The sequence below is a fragment of the Lipotes vexillifer genome, unplaced genomic scaffold, assembly GCF_000442215.2.
Source record: "Lipotes vexillifer unplaced genomic scaffold, Lipotes_vexillifer_v1.1 scaffold232, whole genome shotgun sequence".
In the NCBI taxonomy this organism is placed as follows: Eukaryota; Metazoa; Chordata; class Mammalia; order Artiodactyla; family Lipotidae; genus Lipotes; species Lipotes vexillifer.
In genome coordinates, this window is record NW_006793997.1 from 2,991,457 (window position 1) to 3,003,478 (window position 12,022).

The 12,022-nt window shown below is 47.8% G+C and overlaps 1 protein-coding gene across 1 annotated transcript in view; it reads right to left on the reverse strand.

Annotated features, from left to right (window-relative positions):
• Window positions 1-12,022, reverse strand: part of ABCC1 (ATP binding cassette subfamily C member 1 (ABCC1 blood group)) — a 94,542-nt gene that overhangs the window by 7,388 nt on the left and 75,132 nt on the right. The window contains exons 21-25 of the mRNA XM_007466968.1: window positions 11,622-11,754; window positions 8,487-8,694; window positions 6,130-6,440; window positions 2,008-2,207; window positions 493-619 (exon numbers count right to left, since the gene is read on the reverse strand). Of these exons, the coding sequence (XP_007467030.1) occupies window positions 493-619; window positions 2,008-2,207; window positions 6,130-6,440; window positions 8,487-8,694; window positions 11,622-11,754 (979 nt within the window). The remainder of the gene's footprint in view (window positions 1-492; window positions 620-2,007; window positions 2,208-6,129; window positions 6,441-8,486; window positions 8,695-11,621; window positions 11,755-12,022) is intronic.

The window sequence follows — 12,022 nt, forward strand, 5'->3', positions numbered from 1 at the left end:
AATGTTTCAGATAACCAAGGTACAGAAAACAGCAGCCCCACATACTGTAGCCAGACTTCCTACATTGTGTCTCTTAAGCAAGCACCACATGTCAAAATACCGCAGGGGCCACACAAGTAATCAGAAAGGAAATGAAGAGATATTTTGAACCAGATGATAAGAAGAAAACACAATGTATCAAAATTTGGGAGGTGCAGCTAAAGCAGTGCTTCAAGGGAAATTTATAGGATTAAGTACATATCTCTTGTAGCTGGGGGCATCCTCTCATGCCATCAAGGACTCTCCTTGGCTGATGGGGGAATCAGGGCCTCACATCTAATTCCTCTCCTGCACCAGTCGGTCACTGGGCTCTAGACCTGCTCGTCAAACTCTACTTGGCCCCCGTTTCCTCTCCCCCACTCCCACAGAGATCCAGAGCAAAGGCCCCAAAACCTGACAATTGGCTCCCCATTAAGAGAACCGGAAAATCCACCTGAGAGCACCCCCTCTTACCTGCAGTGAGTAAGACACCGAGAGGCCCACCAAGCCAGCACTGAGACTGTGCCGGGAGATCACTGCAAACAGGGCAGCAAACAGGACAATGCAGTTGCCTACACACTCTAGCCGCACAGCCAGCCACCTACGTGGAGACACAGGCAGAGGGACGGATGGACACATGGACACATGGACGGACACACACACACACGCCCAGAGTCAGCTTTTCAGGGACTTGATTTATAGCTGGGGGGGTGGGGTGGTGGTGGTGGCCACTTTGATAACTGAAATAATTCCCCAATAGTTCCTGAGAGAGGCCTCATTTGCCCTGCTCATGGGACATGGGGAAGGAGGGCCGAAGGGACACGATTTCAGGAATTCCTCACTAATCTGGCAAGCCCAGGAACTAAAATAGAGTGCTCCAGAAGTGACCTTTCCAGGAAACTGAAGCTTGCCTTTTTAAGAACCAACTTTTTCTCACTGAAACCTTTAAAATATACCCATGTGTGTGTTTTTAAAAAATATGTCCCAGAAAATTCCTAAATACTAAGAAATCATCAACTATAAGAGGTACCCCCTGATTTAAAATAACTTTCTTCTTGGCAGGAGACGGGGAGGTGGGAGTGAGAAATAAACCACCATTTTCAACACAGCCAAAGGGTTCCCAGACCCAGATCACCCTCATTTCAGAAACATTAAAATGTATTACCTTACCTTTAAAATATAAACAGGTTTACTGGTTTAAGGCTAACTTTTATAAGATATCACATAGGAACATTATTTTAATGTTTTAAAACGTAAGGCATTCTAGAAAAGACAGCATTATCAATATTTTTTCCACTACAGCATTAAGATCCATGTGACTGGTCCTCAGGGTGTGAGCTATTCCCACACACACACCCAGATTTTGACAAACTCCCTAAAAATTCTTCAAGGGAAGGCAAGGTTCGCTCCAGTAATTCACAATATCCCTGCCCAGTCTTACACGACGGGATTACATTGTGCACAGTGGGTCATTTCCAGGGTGCTATTACCCCTCCCCAGAGTTTTCCATCCCACATCTCAAAAAATACATCAGGAGGTAAGCAAGTGAGGAGGATACTTTTCCAGATTCGTCAGTAATTAGCAAACTTCTACCCCCTTTTTTTGATTGATGATATTTAATCATTCTTGATCCCCCAAATGGCAATTTCACACAGTTCAACCTAATATAAGTAAATTGCTTCCAATACTCATCACACAGGGGTGGTGTGATGAGAAGCATGGCACAAAAACACTCAATAGCTGAGGCTGCCGTCACTGATGATCCTGTAACACCAGGACAACAGCTAAATGATGGATCCTGCAGTATCTTCTGACCCCAGAAGAACTCTTTGTCCCTGCACTCCAATGCCCCTGGAGCTGCGTGCTGACCGTGCTCCTTTCTGCTTTTAATGGTTATAATGTCCTCTCCTCACACAGAGTCTATGGCTCCACACCCTCATCCAGGAACCAAGAGGCTCTCCCTGCCCCCTCCCACAGCCCCACGCCCACCTGTTGGCCACGATGCTGGGGTAATAGGCCTTCTGGTTCTCGTCCACCTTCAGGTCGCTCTGGCGGATGAAGCGCTCCTGTTCCTCGAAGGCGCGGATGACGCTGACCCCCAGCAAGGTCTCGTTGAAGTGGGAATAAACCGGGGAGCGGCTGACTGACTCGAGGCGCTTCAGCTGCCGGGAGGAGGCCACGTAGAACCTCTGTGGGAGAGAACAGACTGGGAGTGGGCGAGGGCCCCTCATCCCAGCCTCCCAGGGCTGTGCTGGAGAACGTCTGGATCCTTCCAGGGGCGAAATGTTGGAGCTGGGCTGCTCTCAGAGGGTGTCCCGACTCAGCTGGCGAACGGCAGGCACAGCGCCCACAATACTGCCAGTGGTGATAATAGCTGATGATGATGATGGTGGTGATGATGATAATAGCTAACGCTTACGTGGAGCCCAGCATCCTAGGATTGTTTTAAGTTCTTTCACATATATCAACTCATGCAATCCTCACCAAAAACCTACAAGGTGCTCATTCCAGTTTCACAATGAGTAAACTAAAGACAACCTCTTGCCTAAGGTCACGTGGCTAGGAAGCGGCAGAGCTAGGATCTGAACCCTGTCAAAGTGCTAACCTCAGCACTGCATGGCCCCTCTGATACCACTGGCCTCTAGGGTTTATGGACCCTGCAGTGTGGCTTTATGACAACCAGACCTCAGCGCAAACCCTGCCTCCACCTGTCCCCATGGACAGTGACCACATCTGCTCTGCTCCTGCCCTAACCCCAGGCATTCAGCTCGTTAAGGATGGTTAACAAGATGCAGTCGCTCACTGGAAGTGCTGAGGAGCTGTGACACAGGGTGGACTGGTCATCTGAAGACACCTCTATTCTCCTGGACGTGCTGCAGATGTAACACTCCTTCATCAACAGCGGAGTCGGGCAAGCAGACACAGGGTGCTCAGGGACATGGCCTCCTGCCTCCTGGCCTGCGCCGGGTGCCCTGGGCCATTTTGGGGGCAGCGACCTTCCACGGAGAGCACTGAACAGAACAGGTGGCTCTGACAGGGCCTCCAAGGTCAGCCACTTCTTTCTGGATGGCAGCTCACGTGGTCATTTGAACTGCAAGCTGGGCAGCTTTCTGGGGCTCCAGAAACTCTGAAAACTCATCCAGGGACCACACCAACCAGGGCCATCTCAGAACAGTGGTTCTGACAATCCCTGCACACGGTCAGATGCCATCTCTTCCCCTGGCGGCGAAATGAAATCCAGACCTCCTGTCTGGCTCAAGGCCCCCTGGCATCCGTCCCCATTACCCTCTCCTGGAATCACCTCCTCTCCCTGGCTTTCTTTCATCCTGGGTGGAAACAGTTCTAAAACATTTTACCTGCTCAATTTATTCCACTTGTCATGTCCTCAGAATTTTATTTCCTCTAAAAAGCTAACCTGAGATTTATTTTTGTTAAGGAATAGCCTGATTTTTGAAAAATAATTAACTTTCCTTTTAAGCTCTGTTCCAGGAGACATAATCCACCTTGTGGACTCACCTTACTCTTTCAGAGACCAAGACAGTGCCTGGTCTCCTGAGTGAAAATAACTGCTCGACACACACCTGCCTTGTGCCAGGAAGCGGGCTGAGAGCCGAGACACTAAGACGTGTGCCGGGTAATTTTCATGGATGCCAAACAGTTCCACAGGCAGAAATCCCTTATTCCAGCAATGTGGAAGCCCAAACAGAATTCCACATCATCTTACCTCTTACATTCCTTTTTCTAAAAATGACTTGCTTTTAAGTTAAAACGGTAATGTATATCCATTTGTTAAAATCTTGGAGTGATACAGACAGAAAGATTAGATAAACATTACATTAAGCCCACAATCCAGAGATAAGCTCTATTCAGATTTCAGTGTATAACCTTTTAGATCTTTTCCCAAGAGAGAGAGTGAGACAATACATACTCTTACACACATATACCCTTAAAAGCCTTTTTTTTCTTTTTTTGCGGTACGCGGGCCTCTCACTGCTGTGGTCTCTCCCGTTGCAGAGCACAGGCTCCGGACACACAGGCCCAGTGGCCATGGCTCACGGGCCCAGCCGCTCCGCGGCATGTGGGATCCTCCCAGACCGGGGCACAAACCCGCGTCCCCTGCATTGGCAGGCGGACTCTCAACCACTGTGCCACCAGGGAAGCCCAAAAGCCACTTTTTGAGATGCAACTTATATCCACTGGAAAGTGCACTAAATCTTTACAGCTTTGTGGATTTTATGTTTATCTACACCTGCATAGCCACTACCTGATCAAAATCTAGAAAAGTCTTGTGTCCTCTCACAGTCAATACCCCTTATAGCCCAACTGCTCTGACTTTTATCACATTGTACTTGCCTGTTCTTCAACTTCATACAAACACAATCACACAAATGTACTCTTTTGTGTTTGGCTTCTTTCGATCAACACAGCATCTCTGAGATTCATCCTCCTTGTGTGTATTAGTAGTTCATTCCTTTTCACTGCTGAGTCATTGTATAAATATACCACAATGTATGTATTCATCCTCCTGTGATGGACATTTGGGGCTATTATGAATCAAGATGCTAAGAACATTCTAGCTTTTTTTTTTCTTTGCTTGATAGATTCTCTTCTTTTGCATATACACTGAGGATTGAGACTGCTGGGTTATAGGACAGGCATATATTCAGTTAAAAGCCATTAAAAAACGAAATTCTCCCATAATCTCAACCCTTAGAAAGGCAATGTTTTCATTTTTGTGCCTCTCTTTTCAGTCCTGCCCACACACATTATGCATTTCATCTTAGTTATAATGACAGTGTCCTGACAACATGGTCCTTTGCTAACTTCATTCCCTTTGTTGTTTAAAAATAAAATTGTCAGTGTCACAACAGTGTCTTCTTAATTCTCCCATTAAAGGCACATAACATTCCATTACCCAGTCGTTCCATAGTGTGCTCAAGGCCCTGCTACTGGCAGATATTTGAGCTGCCTCAAACGTCACATTTGGCCCATTTCGTTCTCTTGAATTGGGTCCTTCAGGAAATTGTCCAGCCAGGGTATGAACTCGGATAACATTTTTGGTAAATGCAGCTGGATGACTTTCCAGAAAAGCTGGCACCAATTTAAAGAGAACACAGCGAGGGTCCGGGACCTGCTCTGATTCCACCTTTGTTCACACTCACCAGTCACTGGGCCACAGTGTGGGAGGGTTTGGGCGCTGGCTGACTGGGCCAAGGCCTCCCAGGACCCACACAAACAGGCCACACAGAGTGCGGTTTGAGGTATGGAGCACCTCATGGTTTCCTACTCTTATTTTGTGCAGCAGTCATTACGCTCCCATCTAAACAGCAGTCCCCCACTAGCAACTGTGCTGCAGCTAACCTCTCAGAGGCAGGAAAGCACAATGCAGCACTGCAGTTACCAGCGAGAGCTTTCGAACCGGGCACAAGTTCACATTCCCAGCTCCACCACTTGGGCCTCAACATGCTCATCTGTCAACTGGAAGCACCACAGCTGATGTTGACTCAGCTGTCAAATGCTCCCTTGCCCTGTTCCCCTTCCTCAAGCTTATTTTCTGAAATAGAAATGTGATGGTTGGAGCTCCAGTAGCCAACTTGGACCATGAGACCAACTTAAAAACGGAAGGCAAAGACGATAAAACAACACCCGCGCCCCCCCCACCAGAAAAAAACCCACAGTGAAGGAGTCTGGGATATTAACAAACTCATGGAGCTGCCACACCAGCCCTGAATAGCCCACCTCAAGATTTCTATTACAAGGGAAAAAAATATTTAAGTTGCTGTTATTCATGTCTTCATTATCTGCAGGGGACTTAGGACCTAAAGAATTTCATACTTAAAGGAATTTTAATAATAAAGATGCCTTTATGGCTATAGCTTATTTTCTTTTATAACTTACAGCTTAAAAAAAAAACCCTTATTATTAGGAAGAAAGGATATTTGGTTATTGCAAGCTAAAAACAATCAACTTAGGTATTCAAAACTGACAAAAATAAATCTAACCCTCCTCCAGCCCCACACTGAGGAAACACAAAACAAAGGGAGCCCTGTGCTCACATGGAGAGTGATACAGAGCTGGGCTCGTCCTGGACCCTAAGGCCCCACCTCTTACCTGGACAAAGAAGTAGATGAGGCCCAGGGGCGGGATGATGACGGCCACCATGGGAGTGGCCAGCAGGATGATGATGCAGGCGCCAATGACATTGAACAGGGAGCCCATGAACATCTTGATGACCTGCGGGATCATCGAGTCCACCGTGTCCAGCTCCTTGGAAAAGCGGTTCACCAGGTTCCCGCTGGGGGTCCGCTCAAAGAAGCTCATGGGCGACCTGAGGACGTTATGCAGCAGGTCCAGGTGCAGGCGGCGCGAGGCGAAGATGCCCCCGACGGACACCACCATGGAGTAGCCGAACACTGTGATACCTACAAACACTCTCGCGTTAAATTCCACAATGGGAGAGGGACCGGGCTGAGGGCAGGGACGAGTGGCCATGTGACCCTGTGGACCAAGCAGCCTGGACTCCCAGCTTCTAATAACAATAATAATGGTGGCAATTATTAATCGAGCACTTAGTATGCACAAACCTCACCGTGTGAGTTTTACATGCATCTAATCCTTATGAGGACCCTGTATAAGTTCTATTAGTACCCATGCCACAGAGGTAAGGAAATTGAAGCTCAGGTAGGTGAATTCCTTTGCCCTCAATAGACTCAGCCAATCAGAAGCAGAGCTGGGGTTCCAACGGCAGCAGCCTGCTCCAGCGTCATGCTCTTAATCTGTATGCCACATCCTCTAGACCAGCGCTGTACAACAGAACTTTCTGTGATAATGGAAATGGTATGTATCTGTGCTGTCCCATGTGGTAGCCACTAGCGACATGTGACTATTAAGCACTTGTCATATGGCTAGTGTAACTCTATAACTGATATTTTAATTTTATTTAATTTTTATGAATTTAATTTTTATTCAAATAGCCACATGAGGCCGGTGGCTACCATACTGGACAGCACAGCTCTGGAACAGACATTGCTGCTGTGGGTCCAGGTCAACATCACACCCTCTCTGTGCTCTATCTTCTCTTAATTATAATCTGAAGGCCACAGACCCTAGCCCTTTGAGGGAGTTTTAGGGATTAAGAAATTGCCTGCTCTTCTGGTTTTTTCAAAGCCATCTCTTGGAGATCATGTGACATTTATGGTCCCTCCAAACAAGCCACAGTAGGGCACCCTTTCTCTTCAGAGAGGTGATTTCACAGGGATAGAGAGGCTTCGATCTTGGTCTCCTTGATCAAAGAAGGAAGCCATGAGGCAGGGGCTAGGACAACAGACTCTGGAGCCAAATCCTATCGCTGCCACTCACCAGCCATGGGACCTTCCTTAAGTCACTTAACCTCTCTGCACCTCAGTTTCTTCAACTGTAAAATGGGGACAATGACACATCTTGTAGCACTGCTTAACATAAAGGGCCCACTTGGCAATGTGCCTGGTACACAAGAAGTGCTCAAAATGCAGAATGCATACACTATTTATCATAAATACATCATTTTTACGAGCACATAAACACACAGCTCAGGGACCATGTAGCGTGGTGGTGAAGAGGATGGGCTCTGAGCCACACTGCCTTGCTCAATGCAAGCTGTGCCACGGATTAGCTTCATGACTTTGGGCAACTTACTTAACCCCTCTGGGCCTCAGTTTCTGCATCTCTAAAATGGGGAAAACATTAGCTCCTACCTCATGTGATTGCTGCAAAAGTAAAATAAATTAAAACACCTTAAAGTGTTTAAAACAGAACCAGGCACCAAGTAAGTGCTCAGTAAACATTAGCTATGACTATTAACGCTGCTGTGTCTAGGTACCTTCATGGGACCACAGGAAGGGTATATGCAGGATTTCTCAACTTCCTCACTATTAACATCTGGGGCTGGAACATCCTCTGCTGTGGAGGCTGTGCTGTGCACTGCAGGATGTTTAGCAACATTCTTGGCCTCTAGATGCCAGCAGTACCCACCCCTACTCTGAAGCTGTGACAACTCTAAGTATCGCTAGATATTGCTAATGTCCTCTGAGGACAACACTGCCTGCGTTATGAACCACTAGTATAAACTAATTCCCACCTTTAGGCAGCAGGCAAAAGTCCACAAATAAGACTTTACAGAAACACCATTACCCTGCCAGAACAATGAGGGGCAAGGGCCCTTGGTCGCCTTCTATTTCTCAACTTTCCTCATCTGTAAAATGGGCACATTGGAGCTCCCCTCCCCTCTGTCTCCTAGGGCCACACGAAACAGAGCGTTCGAGGAACATTCATTCTACAAATACCTCAGTGTCTATTATGTGATAGTTACTATTCATGTATGTTTGGTTTGTGGGTCTGCAAAACCCTGACAAGCTGGGGGACCCAATCCTGTAACAAGACATGGGAGTGGCTCCAAGTGCCAACAGCAGGTGGGGGGCAGGGAGGCCCACCTTGAGAAATGCCCAGGGCTCCATAGACGCTCAGCCGGACTTTCGTGTGCTCCTGGGTCCCATTGACGATGGGGTCATCAGTCCAGAGACTGAGCCAATAGTTAGAGGCCAGAGAAGCAACGTGGTTACACAGGAAAAGGAAGATGCTCAGAAAGGAGATGAAAAGTCCTATCGCCTTCATGTAGTCCCAGTACACGGAGAGCTTGACCTGAGACCAGGGAGAGAAGGCATCTTACAGAATGCACCCACCAGCCATGCCCACCCAAGGTCAGGAACCTCAACAGGCTCTGTGGTCCAGCCCCCTAACCTGGGCTCATGCCTACGACCCCCTCCCCCTTAACTCCTCGGCAAACAAGTCAGCAGCAGCAAAGTCAAGGCTTCTGCCCTCATGGAGCTTCCAGTCAAGTGGCAAGACAGGCTTTCAACAAATCATTGCCCAGATAAATGCATAATCCCAGGGAAGGGCTGGAAGTGGTACATGATTTCATACGAGTATAAAACTGGGCATCCTGACCTAACCCAGGGTGGGGAGGTATCAGAGGAGGTTCTCCCTAAGGAAGGGACATCAAAGAATTAACCAGGTGAAAATGGAAAAAAAGGCACTCCAGGCAGAGGGACCAGCATGTGCAAAGGTCTTGACGTAGGAGGGAACCTGAAAGGAGGAAAGGATGGCTGGAGCCAACACGAGGCTGAAGAACAGAAACCGGCCAGACCACACAGGGCCTGAGAGATCCTGTCCAGATTCCGATTTTTACTCCAGGACCATCAGGAAGCCATCAAAGAGTCTGAAGAAAATGGGAAGATGGGACGTGTTGCCTAGCACCCACGACCAAGTGTTACATCCCCCCCACCCCCAGCCCTCTGAACACCCAACACCAATTCCTCCCAATCGCAACTGGCCTCCCAATGCTCAGCCCGTTCCCCAACTCCACCAGGTGACAGTTGGGGGCTTCTTTCACTCCTATATCCCTATATCCCTATGGAGCCCAGCATGGGGGCTACGTAATTATGTGTAGCCACTCAAAGGGTGGCTGAACACCACAGACAGGGACAATGTGCTTTGGGCCAGCCCCACACCCAACCCGCTTGGTGTGGTTTCAACAAACTCCAGGTATCTTTCCCTGTGTGTGTGCTCATTGTCACATCAGGCTTTTCATGCTGAATTTTGGGTCATAAACATCATCTGTTTGAGGTGCAATCTGGTTAAAAGGAAGCAGGTGAGGGCTTCCCTGGTGGCGCAGTGGCTGAGAGTCTGCCTGCCAATGCAGGGGACACGGGTTCGTGCCCAGGTCTGGGAAGATCCCACATGCCACGGAGCGGCTGGGCCCGTGAGCCGTGGCCGCTGAGCCTGCGCGTCCAGAGCCTGTGCTCCGCAACGGGAGAGACCACAAGAGTGAGACACCCGCGTACCACAAAAAACAAAACAAACAAACAAAAAAACTAAAAAACAAAAACAAAACAAACAAACAAAAATGAAGCAGGTGGAAGAACAGAGGTCACTGAGTGTTTCCTTTTTACTTTCCAAGTCTCTGTGCTATAGATGGAATGTTCGCGTCTCCTCCCGAATTTTTAAGTTGAAACCCTAATCCCCCACCCTCCATGTGACAGTATTAGAAGGTAGGGCCTTTGAGAGGCAATTAGGCCATGAGGGTGGAGTCCTCATAAATGGGATTAGTGCCCTTATAAAAGGGGCCCCAAAGAGCTCCCTCATCCCTTCTGTCATGTGAGGACACAGCAAGAAGATGGCCATTTATGAACAGGAAGATCTCATTAGACACTGCATCTGCTGATGCCATGATTTCTGACTTGCCAGCATCCAGAATTATGAGTGATAAATGTATGTCATTTGTCTTTCTTTTTGGATGTGGAACATTTTTAAAGTCTTTACTGAATTTGTTACAATATTGCTTCTGTTTTACGTTTTGGATTTTTGGCCCCGAGGCTTGTGGGATCTTAGCTCCCTGGCCAGAGATTGAACCCACATCCCCTGCATTGGAACAGGAAGTCTTAACCACTGGACTGCCAGGGAAGTCCCCAACGTATGTCATTTCTAAGCCACCTCTACCATGGTCTTCTGTTACAGCAGCCCAAAGGGACTAAGACAGGTATTAAAAACAAAGCCCCGGCCGAGACTTTCTCACTGACATACAGGCACACCACAGAGACATTATGGGTTTGGTTCCAGACCACTGCAATAAAGCAAACATCACAATAAAGTGAGTCACATGAATTTTCCAGTTTCCTAGTGCATATAAAAGTTATGTTTACACTATATTGTAGTCTATTAAGTGTGCAATGCAATACCATTATGTCTAAAAAAACAATGTACACACCTTAATTTAAAAAATACTTGATTGCTAAAAAATGCTAACCATCGTCTGGGCCTTCAGTGAGTTGTAGTAGTAACATCCAAGATCACAGATCACAAATATCATAATATAATGTTAATATAGTATAATAATAACCAATATAATATTTTATATAGTAATAATAACAAATTATAATACTAACGAAAAAGTGTGAAATATTCCAAGAACTACCAAATGTGGCAAAGAGACACAAAGTGAGCAAATGCTGCTGGAAAAATGGCACCAGTGTCCCACGCAGGATTGCCATAAACCTCCAATTTGTAAAAAATGCAGTATTTGTTAAGTGCAATAAAGCAAAGCACAATAAAACAGGATCTGCCTGTAATCATAAGGGCAAAAATAGAAATTAAAAAGTGAAAAACAATTTTTTCTGACTACATAATTAATGTTCTATAGGGCTGAGTCTGTGATGACCTGAAACCAAGGCACACACAACTGAACCCTGTGAGGTGGGAAGCCCTGATTTAAGGCATCCGGGTCACCTACGGCTAACAAGGGCCCCAGCTGCTCAAAGGAGGCGGTGGTCAGGACGGCAGAGACTACAGATACCAACCCTGGAGTCTGAGTGCTGGGTTCAAATCCCAGCTCTGTCACGCACCAGCTGTGACCTGGGGCAAGTCACCTAGGCCCTCCGGTCTGGTTTCCGGCCCTTAAAACAGTACCTTTCGAGGCTCCTTGTGAGGAAGACGTGAATTAAGATGACCCCAGCACTCCGCACAGGGCCCAGCCCCCAGGGACGCACAGCGACGCGGGCCGTCGCCCTCACCTGCCCAGTCTGAGCCTTGTCTGCCTCCATCAGCTTCCAGGTGTCCTCCTCCACGGGCCTGGGCTTCTGCAGCTCCGCGGTGCTGGTGTGGTGCCGGCTGACATCCCCGCCGTAGGAGGAGCTGCTGAGCTGTCTGGGGAAGCAAGGCACACAGGCGTCAACCGCATGGAGGCCCCGGGCAGAGGTGGGCCCCCAAAGCACCAAAGTAGTTCACCCTTCTGATTTTACACAGGTGACCCCAAGAGGGGAAGGGTCTGGCCCCAGGGCCCCATGGAAGAACCGCTCCTTTATGCGGACTTTATTCAGAAAGCATTTCCTGCCCACCAGTACTCACCAGCTTTACGCAGATCATGACAGATCATCACCCAGAGCGCTTTCCTCCCTGGGGCAGTCTCTTTCCC